Here is a 14,467-nt window from a genome sequence, read left to right as displayed (position 1 = left end):
AGAATATTGAGTGAAAGAGGCTTCTTGGACCGTTATCTATAAGACGGAGATGACTTGAATTCCCAAATAATTACGGACGATCAGACGTGGATATTCTACACGGGCGCAGAAACAAACCAACAGCCAATGAAGTGGCGTCATTCAACTTCACCGAAACCGTAAAAAACTCGTACAACCTTCTAACTTGAGTCGGAAAATCTATGGTTACCCTTTTCTGAGACATAAAGGACGTTCTCATTGTTAGTACCTTGGAACGCCATCGATGGACAACACAGGTGGCGTGTAATACGAATTGCTCACCAAACTGAGACGTGAAACTGAAGTCCGGAATAGTAGTCCTCCGCGACAACGCGCGTCCCCACACCGCTGCCAGAGCCAAGGAGAGGATTGAAGATTTTGGTCGGGGATTTACCCAACAGTCCCAACCTTGCACCTAGCGACTATAATCTCTTTTTGCACTTGAAACAGTGACTTGGTGGGTATCGATTTGAAGGCGACGAGGAACCCAAGACCGCCAACTCAATGTCTGGTTCTGTCCCCTGTCCAATGTCAACTGGTTCAATTCCCAGACGGCGAACTTCTAGACCAAGGGTTTAAAAAGCTGGTGCAACGTCTCGAAAAGTGCTTAGAAGTGAACGGCGGTTATGTGGAAAAGTGGAGCAGGTTTGCGGGAAACCAAAACCGTAATTAAAATGTTTCCTAACGAATATATTTTTTAATGACCAAACGGCCTCTACTCTTCGAATATACCCCGTAGAAAGCAACCGCCCGCCTTGCTTGCCTGTGTAGCTTGATCCCAGTGTTTCATCTCTGGCGGCTGACCATGTGCCATCTGTAAAGAGAAGCATTTTCATATTGAATATCTACGCCTGGTAACTCCCATAATTCTCTTTTACAATGTTAATTTTAACATTCTGAGCTCTAGCTAACTGAATCTTCGCATCAGAGTTTTCTCCCGTTTTTTGATGTGCCTTCTTTTCTTCCATAAACCTAATTATGTGCATCATCTTTATTCTCTCTTGTTGGTAAAAGCATACCTGTGTTTGAGATCAGAAACCCCTTTAGCACCCTGTCAGTTTTGAAGTTGATATTTGTGCTTATTTGTTTTGTTAATTTTTTCTTATTAATTTCTTTGTGCTTTTCTGATTTTCTTCCTCACTCAAATCAATTCCTAATGACATTCCCCTATCCAGTACCACGAGGTAAAACGCGAGGTCGCCTTCGCAATCGTTTGATTTTAGTCCAACAGCACCACTCATCCCATTCCTATCTCGTCCTTGGCAGCCTGTTTTTATTGTTAAAAAAATTAATAAACTAGCTAGGAATTCGAGGAGCGAATTTTTATATTTCAATCATATCTCGATACCGAAGACGCGTATTTACTTGGATACTTTCACTACAGACATGCGTTTTCATACGATTGAATATTTTAGGTTAATATACATGTGCATAAGTACTCCAGTAGTATATCAATTACTTAGACCCCTGGTAGAGCGAAGAGTGAACCCGGATACTAATTCCTTCATTGTATTCCAATGGATATCCTGAGAACTAGGACATACATTTGAGGGAAGCCTTGAGTTGTTTTACTATTACCTTATCCAGCGATAGCTCTCGGTAATCGAGAATAAATGAAATATGAGAGTAGGCACTGGGTACCCCAGTACTTAAACAAGGGCTCAATCATTCCTCAAGGTACTCTGGTAGTTCACACAGCATCGGGGTGCCCATGAGTTTATCTAGACACTCGTATATTTACCCAGTTATCCTTTCATTCATCTGGGTCCTCCAATCCGGCACTGGTGTATTCATTCCGGCATCTCGCGAGTTGGCGCACGGCCACCAAGGATCTCCCCTCCCGTCGTCGCTCCTTAGTCCTCTTGAGGACTGAGTAGCGACGTGTGTTAGGTGAGGGGGGGGGTCGTCTCCCAACCCCCTGACCGTTGCACCCTCGGCAAGGAGTATCGGCCCTTGCCTTTGCTCGGCTTCCACGCGCCGCGCGGCTGGCCCCAGTACCGCTTGCTCCCGAGGTCGAAGCGAGTGCGGTGCACGCCCGACCTCCTCAGCTACCACTGGCATGCTTTTTACCCATTATTCACCTTGAGAAGTGTACCCACCATCACATATTTTTCAGGCGCCGTGAATCCGCAATTACTCGTACACGTAAACTTCATTCAGTTCATCACTCATCATTGCGGCTAGTTATGCCCTATCCGGGTGTGGTGACTACAGTCGGACCGGAGATGACACATATGTTCCCAGTAGGCCTTGGCCCAAACTGCGCATTGGTCACGTTCGCCCCGAAAGTGACGTCACACGAGCGTATTCGCGACGCCAGCGTGTCGTGCCGAGGGGACACCCTCCGTCTCGGACCTAAGAGCTGCGGAAAGGAGGATGGCGAATTTCAGGCCCTTCGAAGGGCAGTGTTTCCGCTGGATACATCCAAGCAAGGGGCTCATCAGTTTGCTTTTTTGATCAAGCTCTTCTGCTCTGCAATATTTATTTAGAGCTTGAGGCCATCAACCTTCAGCGAAAGATGGGAAGTGTCGCCGACGTTCCCGCTGGGAGAGAGGTCGAAGTCCTCGCAGGGTCCGCCTTCCATTCCCTTTGCCACCTTGGATAGAAGGGACGACCCTTGTGGTCATTAAAAATGCTCCACATGGGGTGAGTGCTGTGGGACAATTGACATTGTGCAGCTAGGATTAAGCAGCCGTGAAAACCATTCGAGTTCACCGGCCTCATTCCGCTTGCATTGATAGGGAGATCCACTAAGGCGACTGACGATATTGGGTGAAATCATTTTCCCGGTGCACTTGTCGAGGTTTTGCGGCTCGTCGACACGTTAGTCGATGAATCCGAAGGCGCAAAGCAGCGCCGAGACCGCGAATATGTCCGCAGCGAGAACGTCGTTCTTGTTAAACAGGTCAGAACACCAGATGCGACCGAGAGTTCGTCTGTATTTGGCGGTGAGTCACTGCGTTCACCTCCTCCGCTACGGAATGCAGGATATTCATTTGCATGTCTATTCTTCATCGAGATGACGAATGACTTTCCTGCTGCGGCCGTTTATAAATTATTTCAACAATGTTTCTCAATTTCGCATGCGTGAATTGCATTGAAATATTTTGAGAATACTTAATAACCCGATGGTTGAGCCTGCCACGTTTCTACCTCATATTACGTTACCATATGATGTTAATGCGTGTAATTCTCCAAGAAATATAATGAAAACGGGTATCACTAAACACATGGCAAAGCTGCAATATGATGCATTACGACCAGGCGCTGCGTTGACATGGCAAGTGTTGCTAATATTGTTGCTGCGATGAGGTTTGTTATTGTCGGGGCTCTGGTTGTTGTGGGCGTGCGTGCGTGATGTACTCCTACGTTACTCTTTAAATATTTCGCGTCTCGGCTCGGCGTTGGAGGGGAGGGCAGTAATGGAGTCTCCCGCTGCCGGCCCTCCCTCTCTCGGGAGGGGTGGGGATTATTCCGGTCGGAGGGAAATGCAAACGTGAAGGGGGGGAAGGGGCGGCCCGCCTCCCCCTCGCTGGATTGAATCTCTGACATTTTCATTAACGGAGCCGACGTCGGCGGCGGCGACGGGAAAAATAAATATCGCGGGGGGGGGGGGGGAAATGCCAAAGCCCCTTCGCCTCCCCAGCCATCCGACCGCCCCCGCATCGGACGACGCGTGCCTTTTGTTTTGTTTCCAGTTCCCAGGGCTGGCAAAGGGGTGGAGAGTGGGAGAAGGGGTTGTGACGGGGGGGGGAGGTTGGGTAGAATGATAATTTTTGGAGGGATGGCGGCCCGCGGATTGGAAGGCGGAGGCCCACCTAACTCCCCCCACCCCTCGACCTGCGTAGAATGCACCTTTACGCAACTCTTTCGCGTCGGGGGGGGGGGGCTGGATGGGACACCGTGAAGGGGGGAAGCAAATTGAGAAGACGCGGAGCCATTCGTGCAGGCCGGGGGTCATTACCCGCCCCCCCTGCCCTCCCAACATCCTCCCCCACCCCACATCCAACCCCACACGGACCCATTTTTCCAGAAGCGCGCACGCTGTGGGTACTTGATGTGCATTTGGGACCGACTACTATGCGGTCTTGCCCTAATGTAATTTTACTACGTATTTCAGATGGCTCAAGCAGGCCCACGTTCACTCCACGGAAACGGCGCGGCGTGATATCGTTCGCTTCGTTGACGGTCCGATGGCGTTACTCCAAAAGAATATACTATCAGTCACTCTATCAAGTAATAACTGTCAGATGCCAACTGAAGGTAAAGCGTAGAAGTATTCAGTCTCCATCTTTGCTCGATGTAGTCGACGCAAATTCCCCTTCATCTTCTTCCTCCTCGTCTGATTGGAGGGCTAACTCCCGAATCATCTTGTGAGGGTTTTTTGAACATCTCAGCCAACGCACTGGACAGCCTAGTCACGAACACTCGGTCACTGAGCTGCTGGTGGGGCCCAGCGACACAATGCTCGCCCTCTCGCTTTCTCCGTTCGAAGTGAGCAGTGTCAAAAGTCTCAGTCTTTGAATGATTCCCTTCTTCCGATTTCCTCTGCACTGCCGCCTTGTTCAGAGTGCCGGCTTCTTTCGCCTCTGTCGCTTGCCTCACGCGCACTCCCCCTATTGGGTGAGTCGTAAGAAACCTCGCCGTGAGACCTCTGGCCCTGACTGCGTCTCTCCCACCCTCTCCAGCCTTCTACTCACCTTTCTTCTCCCTCCCATATGGCACCTCCTTGGCGAATTGAATAAATGAAAACTCCAATAGCCGTAAACAGTTAACCTTTCAAAACAAAGTACAAATGGGATTAGTTCCTAACGCCACAAGTCAAAGGATGGGGTAAGTGGTAAATAAGGAAAGGGATAAGAAAGCTGAATACGAATACGCGTATATCGCCCACAAAGTAGCCCTCTTTCCTTACCGACACTCCTACCCCCAATCGCTCGACAGCGCTAATTCTTCCATCATTCTCTGTTGTAGGTCGGTGCTGCCGGCCTCTATTCCCTAATAGCTCCCCAATTCATTTCTCTCCTATCTTTATCCTCAAGTACGTATCCAAACCTTTCACGATCTCTTCCGACGGCATGCTAGTACACGCAGATTTTACTTCCACGCAGTAATTTAATTTGCGTCGGTCGATGTAAAAAGCCTTTGTGCCATTTTTGGCTGCTTTGTTGAATAAATGTGCAGTGAGTAGTACACTCCTATATAATGCCATTTTTAAGCCCCTGGAGAACTCTCTTTTCATAACATGCTCAAGTTGCTACCTCAGGGCAGAGGGAGGCCGGCCCTCGGTCGCGGAGGACGTCGGGCACGTTACTTCAACCGGCCTTGCTTCCCTCGCGGCGGCCGGTCTTCGCAACGCAGTGGGCAATACGTCCCACCAACCGCCGTGCACTGCGTCCTCGGATGGAGAGATGGACGGAGGTGGGGGCGGGCGCGCTTTGCACCCAGAGGACGGCGTTTCCCTTTCGCATCCCCCCCGCTCCCGAGTGCTCCCGTAGGTGATGTGCCAAAACAGGGTTTTCTTCGGGGTGCATTAGCTCTCAGGGGTTATCAGTCGCTGAGATCAGGTGCAGCCTCTTCGACACCACCGAGGAATAAACCTCGCCCTAAATCCCGCCCACCCCCAGTGGCGAACTGGTCATGAGATGGGCTTGCATCTGAAGCTGAGTTGTCTGAAATTATTGCTGAATCACATCTTATCGTCTCCCCTCATGGTTTGACTGGGAAATAAATATCATTATTCGTTCATTTAATATTACTGTATTCCGAGATCAAAAATCTCTATAGCAATGCAAGCGCAGAAAAAATAGTTAATTAGAAAAATAATGCACGGAGATAATTTAGAAAAATTATTGCGTGAACATTTTGCTTCTGTTAATTTACGTTTTGTGAATAATTATTAATAATATTTTAAGAAGTTTGACTGGGCTGACAAAAATGAGCAAATCATAAAATGGTCTTATTTTTTTTATTCGTGATGAAAATTCAGCGGTCATCAGATGTTAAGTGAATCTTGACTGAGAGATCTCAACGAGGGAATCAACATTTTTGGCCGATTAGAATTTATATTCTTCAACTTCTTCCCTTTTTAACCCCTTTTTACGACTTTTGTTTCTGGGGGTTTATTTGGGGGTTTTCGTTGGCTGCATCGCCCAAATGTTGTGTTTCCACGTGACGCCAATCTACCCTGACGCTGGGGGACCGTCAGTTATGATTATCTAATTGCCTCGCATTTTTTATCCAATCCACCCGCACATCTCTGAGGAATCTACTTCTAAAACTTCTTACATTTAATCATGATGCTTTGTGCAACAATTTTCTTTATTTCATTGAAATATGAAATAATTATTTTTGGAATTTCAAATGTGGAATGTCATGCGGAAAGAAGTTTGCAAAATTTATGTTTCCAACCGTTTCTTACATCTCCCTCAACATTTTATTATCACTGTGTGAAAATATATATTTCCACTAGGTGAATGGTGAATGTATTCGTAATTCAATAGAAAATACTTATTTCATTTTAGTTCATTTTTTAATTATCAGATAGGTTTTTGTGCATTCATCACTCCAATTAGGCCGTCTGTCTTTTCTCATTTATGAACAGTATTGGAATATCCGCGGCATTATTTGCTAAGCAAGTAATGAGAAAGATCACCTAAGGGCGTATAGCAGGAGTCGATAGAATATTTTAAGGCGATTAAATTAGTTCTGGTGATGCGACAGTGTAGCGAAAATAGTTGACAACAACTTTTTATTCTCTGGAAACGCAAAGTTATTTGATTCTTCCTTGTTCATGAAGAGTTGGGAAAGAAATAATTAAAATTTTTATTTATGCTTATTATTGTTTTCCGAATGTCATCTGCGTTAAAGATTGAAATACGACAGTTTTTCATTGCTAAGAAAACTCACATTGTCATTGCTGGCACGGTCAGGAGGATTGTTGTGAAGGCCTCTAGTTGTGAAATTATGATTTGGAATTATTTTGTTTAGGTTACCAATGATATGCTGATTTCTTCGTTGAGCCATGCGAATACGACTATCAAACATCTATTCGAAAACTTATAAGCCACACCTCACCTTAAGTATTCGTAATTAGTAAGTATTCCGGTTCTTATTCTGTAAAAAGATTTTTTATTTTACAATTTGCTAATGACTTTAATCCCTCCTTCTCCATAAAGAGTGAAATTATAGATTTAATTTCTTACAATTACTTAACACTTAATATCAAATGCCTTAATTCGTAGCTACAGGATATGAAATTATTGCTAATATGGTGGTATGGTGAGAAAAAGCTAAAAGACTTGGTGCAGGTTTTGGTCAGAGCGTGTTGTACTTCCAAATGTTCTGCCCGTCTTTTGTTCCCGTATTCGCACCATTCTTGCTTGGCGAATATCCCAAAATTCTTGTGTTGGCCATCTGGAGTCAATATCCTTTGACGTCTCGCTTCGAATATCCAGATATCTGCAGCCTCAGTAATCGTATTAATTAAAGTCAAGCTGTTTCGTATTTTTTCCAGCACTCTACATATTCCCACCTTTCATAAGATTCAATTTACCTATGCATATTATACACTTCTTTCCATACCAGAAAGTTACATGAAATTTAAGCATCTAATAAATGTTTTAAGAAATGAAAAATACTCCATCAGTTTATTCAAACCGAAATCCTGATTACCATTATGCACCGAAATTTCCACAGTTAAGAATATTTCTCAACCATGTCGCTTCTAACTCCGTGAAGCAGCATACAACATTCCATCAAAAATGGTCTTCGCTAATTTGTAATTAACTTTTTTATATTCGATAGGTTGTCATATGAAAAACGGGGTCATATTAGATTATATTCCTTATCGTATTCTTTTTCGAAATCTGATGATCCCTCGGTATCACCTCCAACTACATGAATGATCACCGAATGGCGTACGATTGGGTGCGTAACCACTAATTGAAAGCTTTGAATAAGATTTGTGACTTAAAGGGGAAATTACGGGAAGAGCAACTATTGAAAACATCCAATTAGATTCTATTTAATGATTCTTTAGTTAGACGGCATTCGGATAAGTAATTCATGAGAGATAATGCAATAAAGAAGTGAATCCGCTGCATTTACATTGGACACAGAAACCGACCTTGAAGCTTCAGGCATGAATTCTGTTCGGCTGTCAACCAAGCTCTTCGTAATTCTTTCGTTGGGGCGGAACAAGTTTTTAAAGCCTGTCCCGCTGAACTCAAAATAGACAACTCTCGTTCTAAAATCTTATTCTTCTTTTCTCCTCCATTATGTCCCCTTCAAAGTTGTGAATCATGCTCTAGGGCACCATAGTGTCCGCCTTGTTATTTTCATTTGATCATTAGTAATGAATTTAATATAATGTGTATATATTAGATAGGGTTGGAGGAGAAAACGTATCTAGTATACGAGTTGTATAGATTAATCCCTATGCTATTGTAGTTATGCCTTAATATAAATATATTTTTTCGATGGCTCATTCAAAGTTCTGTCGAATATCATTTTAAGTCATACCATTTAGTTTGCAATCAAATTATATTTTAACAGCACTTGGCGCTTTTCTATTGTAAACCAATCCTCGAGTATATTTATTTTTTCATGGCTGAATTGTAACTTTTGTAAGCTATTTTCGTTTTGTTTCATGATTCTTTTTTTATTATAAGCAGACCTCATTATGTAAATAAACACCATTTTTTCAACACCGTAATTTTTGGCGTTTTTGACTCTTGAGGAATTTGGTTTTTTCTCTGTGATGCTTTTATACCAACTTCTTGCCTTGGACTTTGAAATGTGGGCTTTTCGTGAATTTTTATCCTGCTCATTTATTACCAGTCTTGTTTGACATTAATGATTTTCTTCGTCTTTTCAACGACGTATTTCTTAAAACTTCTCCCTTACAAATCAAATTTGGTCTCTATTAAACTGTGTGATTGTTCGTTTTTATTTTGGATATGTTTGTTGTAATTAAGGTACAGTGAAGGTGCTCGGTATATTGTCTCTGGTTTTGCTGTTTTCAATCTATGTAATTAACGTACGTATTAACAATTTCAATTTTCGTTGCAATATAGTAGGCCAAGGGAGTATCAATCGAGCTCAGTGTTCGTTTTAGGAGTCATCATTGCCAACAAAGTGGCACACAACATTTAGAGGAGGAGTTGCTAACACCTGTCATGCACTGCGGATAGTATGAATTTACTCTGGTTTTCCCTAAATTATTTCCCTCTTCCATTCTTCGTGCTTTCTCTTCGCCTTCCTGCAATCTCGAAAGCCTCTTCTCTCTATTCTTCTAGCGCTAACATTCTCCCTTCTATCACGGCCTTCAATAGGTCTATCACTTTCTCTATCATCTACCACATTTTCCATCTTACTCTGGTTTCGCGCAGCAACTTTTTCTATCCTCAAACCATAATTTTAAACTTTGTAGGTTATTGAGATCTGGGTCCAAGGGAATGGCATCAAGTTCGACACACAGGGAAAAATCTTCGCGTATCCTCAAACCTCAAAGACAAGGTTTCGGATCCATTCAGTAGAACACACCCTATCAAACGTTTTGCTTATATTTTCTTTATGTTTTTAGTTAGTTGACTATTAATTACTTTTCCTTGCTATTAGTTCTTTCGCCGTCGCATTTCTTTTCCTAATATTTTGACAACTACGTCCATGTTCTTTTACAATGCTGAATTAACGTAAAATGTTCCACCTGAGTAAATTTATTTCCTCTTACTTTAATGTTTAACTCAACATTCTTATATCTAGAGGAACTCATTATCATGATTTTCTTGCGGTCAATCTCCTTGCTACACTCTGTTCCTGCTACACAACGCTTAATAATAATTGAAATCCCATGGCTACACTCCTAACAATTGTCTTACCATCTGTCAAGCCACCCTCAAGATTTTCTTAGCGAGTAAAAGGCACTGAGGTTATTGGTCTGAGGATATCCAATTGTCTATCGAGACGTGGGGATTTCTTGGCCGCGAGGCAGCGACTCACGAGCCTTAACCTCTACGTTGGCTGTGATATCGAGAAGAGATTCTGAGATGGAGAGTTGAAAGACAGGTCTTGGAAAGGAGGCACAGATATAGGAAGAGCAGTGGAGAGAAGTGGTGGATTAACCGTTTCTTTCGGCGATAGTTGATGTGAAAGGAGACGGAAGTTGTGAATTTTCCAATATAAAAGAAGGGCAAAGTCTGCAGATGAGGATGTTGATGACCTTTTCGGAGAGACGCTGGGTGTGAGGGTAGAGAACATTAGTGAACTGAGGATGTGAGGTCACTAGGGGCGTGAGGAAATTGCAGGGCAGGGGGAAGTGTCAAGGGGTATTTCAACAGGTTGGTGGGTTTTGAAATATTTCAACGTCTGTGAAGCATTTGAAAGATGCCGAGAGCATTGGAGGAATAGCAAAGGGGTGATTTCGCAATTAGTTTTAATGAGGTTCAATTCTTTCAGGAAATTCAATAAATGTTCCCTCCAGAAGTAAGCGGTGTGCAACTAGGTTGTCTGGTGTCGATAGATTGGCCGGAAGAAGTGACCACTTCTCATTTTAAGAAGCGTTTAAGAGGTATCCTGGAACTCATTGTATCGTGGGACTTGTTTTCAAGTTGCCCAGGGTGTTACCTGGGGGTGTGGCTGCAAATATTGATTTGCACTTGCGCGGGTCACCTTACGCGACCCACTCTTTCACCTGGCTCCCTTCTTCTCCCTTCCTCAGGTGAAGATCTGGTTCCAGAACCGGCGGATGAAGTGGCGCAACTCGAAAGAGCGGGAGCTCCTGGCGCACGGCGGTTCCCGAGAGCAGACGCTTCCCAACAAGAACAACCCCAACCCGGACCTGAGCGACCCCATGGAGCCGCCTTCGGGGCGACCTCCGGCTGCCGGCGGGGCACACGCCGGCTCGAGGGACGCCGCCCAGAGGCAGCACCACCACCACCTGCACCACGGGGGCCCTGCCTCACTGCTGCCGGCCGCCTCGTCCAAGAGCGGCGGAGAGGGCGAGGATGGCGTGGCGGACGGAGGTGCGGCGGAGGAGGGCGATGCGGAGGAGGGCGAGGTGGACGGCGACGAGGAGGAGGAAGAAGAGGAGATCAACGTCACGTGACACGAGTGATCGAGGTCACGTGACGAGCGCCCACCTCGCCGCCGCCTGCTCGGCCGTTCTCCCGGCAGGTGGCAGCACTGAACGGTCAACATGGCGACGCGCCGTCGCTGCTGGACACTCGAAGGCCGCAGCGACCCTCTTTTTCACCTTCACACTGTCGTGGCGGTACGGGGAGGTTGCGTCCATCCGGCTCCGCCATTGAGCGGTCGTGGGTTCGCCTCCGCCGGAAGAGCCCAGCTCATCGATGTGCCGCGTGCCATCTTTAGCCGATGGGAACAGTCCCATGTTCGAGGGCCTCCAGCCACTTGTGGCGAAACGTTTCCGGTAACGGGGTCACCACGGTGCGGGAAATGGTTGGCGTTGTGGGTGAAACGCCGCCGGGTCCCAGGAGTCGCCTCCACAAATGAAGTCGCACAGTATTCGTGTTGCGGGCAGAGGGAAACCTTAGTCCGTCAATCGGCGAGCGGAGAGGGTGCGGCCCACCGCCGGAGGGCCGCCTCAAAGGCCTCGCGGTGTGATTTTCGCCGTCTCTCTAGTGGAAGCCTTCGTCCTCCCGGCTCCTTAATCGGCCTCGCTAAGTACGGAAGATCATCCTCTCTCGACCTGCATACAGCGTCGTTGAAATTTTGATACAGGTCGTTTTGGTGGTGGATGGAGTCAGACGTATTCACATGAAAGAATACGCGCAAAGTAGATAAATACTTTTACACTTTAAAGCCCACATTAATTTTGCAAAATGCACAGACAAATTGTACCTTCATTGGAATCTCGTAGTGATGAAAGTGGAATGGAGAAAGCGTTATCCTTTTGCTCTTTGGGCGGATCCCGAGGGCAGTGAAACGTGTTTGTTGTGGTCGATATGCGGACGAGGAACGGGGACTTCTCCCCTGCGCACGAGGTCACGGCTTGGAACAGGGCAACAGATTCATTGTATTCGATTGGGATACGTAGAGTGCTTGGAGTCTCAAGTGACTGGGACCACCTTCACGGAACGAGACCTATTTTGGTGGACCTTCGAAAATTTGCAGATATCATTTCCAGGACGTTTTGTAATTGTTCTTTTTTGATTGGCGGAAATTGGTATACGAATCATACAGCGAGTGTGCGCTTGAAGAAACGTACTTTTAGGGGTTAGAACCCCGCGCCGAGTCGCCTGCCGATCGATTTCCGCACACTCGCTGTGGTGCGACTTCGAAGAAATTAATCTTTTCCTTAACTTCGTCCCCGGGGATCGCTCTGAGTGTTTTTTCTTAGTGCACGGTTTCGCGAGCGCCCTCTTCGCTTTCAGGGACGCTCTTTCCATCCAAGAAGCGTACGACCAGTAGGGAGAGCACCGCGAATCCATAGTGCCATTCGTGTGGCACGTGTGACACCCTCTGCTAATTGGTTGGCCGGCGACGGGAGTCAGCTTGCACCTCCCGCCCCGCGACCATTCCGCCTGCCGAGAGCCGGAGGCGTAGAGGAGGGGAGTTGTCTGATTGCTGGGCGCAGCGATGGACCCGGATTCAGGTGGAGCCCGCCCGTGTCCCCGGGCCGGAAGTGTTGGTTGAGGCGTGTGCATCGAATGCCGCCCCTGGACGGAGAGCACCCTCCTTTTTGGCCGCCCCATGTGCCACTCGGAACTTTTTTGGCTATTTTCGAACGCGGCGAGACATCCTGTGTTTTTTGTCTCGACGAAGTGCAAGACACTCCCGGTGACCTATTATTTATTTAAATACCTCCAATCCCTTTGTTAATTTTTATTGTCTTGACGGTTCCCGGCATATCTTCGTCGACTATCGAAAAATTTAGAAATAAAAGAGAAATAACCTTTCCTCAGACTTCCTTCCTCTCTTTTTCTTTCATTGTTATATCTCTCCTCAGCTTGTAAAAAGTTGTCTTTCGGAAGGGGTCGCCGGTATAAGGTTGATTCTACACGAATTTCTAAAGTGTAGATAAAAATTAAAAGGCACTTGGTGAATGTATACCACGAGTAAGAAGATTATTGGCCGAAGTGTCGCCAACTAATGCTAATAATGGTTGAACTTGTCAAACAGCACCGATGATCTGTTTAAATGGCTAATTTCGTATTCATAATGCGTCATTTTTATCACTAAACATTTTACACTCTTTTTTTGTCGAACGCGATGTGAGTAAAATTGGTGAGGAATGTACGACTCCGATTGGCTTTGTTCGACTTTGAGTCTTTGGCACAATCTTTGTAAGCATGCGCGAATCAGAAGAAAAAATAGCCTCCTTGTCGAGGTTTATCCCCAACGTAGCCATCTCTCGCATTTTCGCGTTTCCTCACTACTCCTTGGCCGTCATTTCCCCGCTGCGCGCTGGTCCAGTGTGAGCGACGCTCGTCTCTCGTTTTCCTCTCCAAACTGACGGCTGGGGCGACTCATTTTACAATGGGAAATTACAAGGGTAGTTAGAAAGGTTCTCGAAATCACTATCAGATGATTCCGCTAGCGCAAAGATTTTCCCGCGCAGTAATAGATAACCTTTTATGAGTAAACACTAAGCGCGTCAGCGACCTGGGAAGAGATCTGTGGTGCGGAAGCCTCTCTGTTGTTGTTCCCGGGTAATTATTAGTGAAGATGGAAAAATTCAGATTCTAGAAGTGATTAAATACTTCGTAAAGAAAGGAACGAAAGCAAAGGAAATTCATGCAGACTTTTAGTACACTCTGGGCGGCTCTGCTCTTTCATATTTAACTGTTTTCAAGTGAACAAACGAGGTTAAGTTTGGTCGGGATAGTTTAGATGATGATCCGCGTAGTGGTCGGCCAAAATGTGCCACTACCCCGGAAATTATTGCAAAAGGACATGAAATGGTCATGGAGGATCGCCGATAGAAGGTGCGAGAAATAGTTGAAGCTGAAGGGATGTCCTCTGAACGGGCATATCCCATTTTAATGGTGGAATTGGATATGAGAAAAAGATCTGCTAGATGAGTGTCGCGACTCTTGACGCAGGATTGCAAACGCATTGGAATGGAAATTTCCGAACAATATTTGACCCGTTTTAAGAGCAACAAACAGGATTTTCTGCACCGTTTGTGACCGCAGATAAAACTTGAGTCCACTGCTGTGCCCCAGAGACAAAACAGCAGCCAAAGCAGAGGAAATATGTTGATTCACCACCATCAGAGAAAGTAAAGGCAATACGGTCGGCCGGAAAGGTGATGGCTTCGGTTTTCTGGGATACAAAAGAGATTCTGCTGATAGATTATCTTCCCACTGGTCAAACAATTACTGGACAATACTATGCTAACCTGATGGACCAACTACAGCAAAAGATACACAAAAAAGACAAGGTTTGGCAAGGAATAGTGTTATATTTCAGTAAGGCACGCTCA

The 14,467-nt window shown here is 45.7% G+C and overlaps 1 protein-coding gene across 1 annotated transcript in view; it reads left to right on the top strand.

Moving 5' to 3' along the window:
• The window catches only part of LOC139687639 (homeobox protein DBX1-like), a 117,842-nt gene extending 106,717 nt beyond the window's left edge, over positions 1-11,125 (top strand). The window contains exon 4 of the mRNA XM_071584880.1: positions 10,739-11,125. Within this exon, the coding sequence (XP_071440981.1) occupies positions 10,739-11,125 (387 nt within the window). The remainder of the gene's footprint in view (positions 1-10,738) is intronic.
• The last annotated feature ends 3,342 nt before the right edge of the window (positions 11,126-14,467 follow it).

The sequence above is a fragment of the Hetaerina americana genome, unplaced genomic scaffold (genome assembly GCF_022747635.1).
Source record: "Hetaerina americana unplaced genomic scaffold, ioHetAmer1.1.p SCAF_2, whole genome shotgun sequence".
NCBI lineage: Eukaryota > Metazoa > Arthropoda > Insecta > Odonata > Calopterygidae > Hetaerina > Hetaerina americana.
Note: the sequence above shows the minus strand (reverse complement) of the source record. Positions and strands in the feature narration are given on the sequence as shown.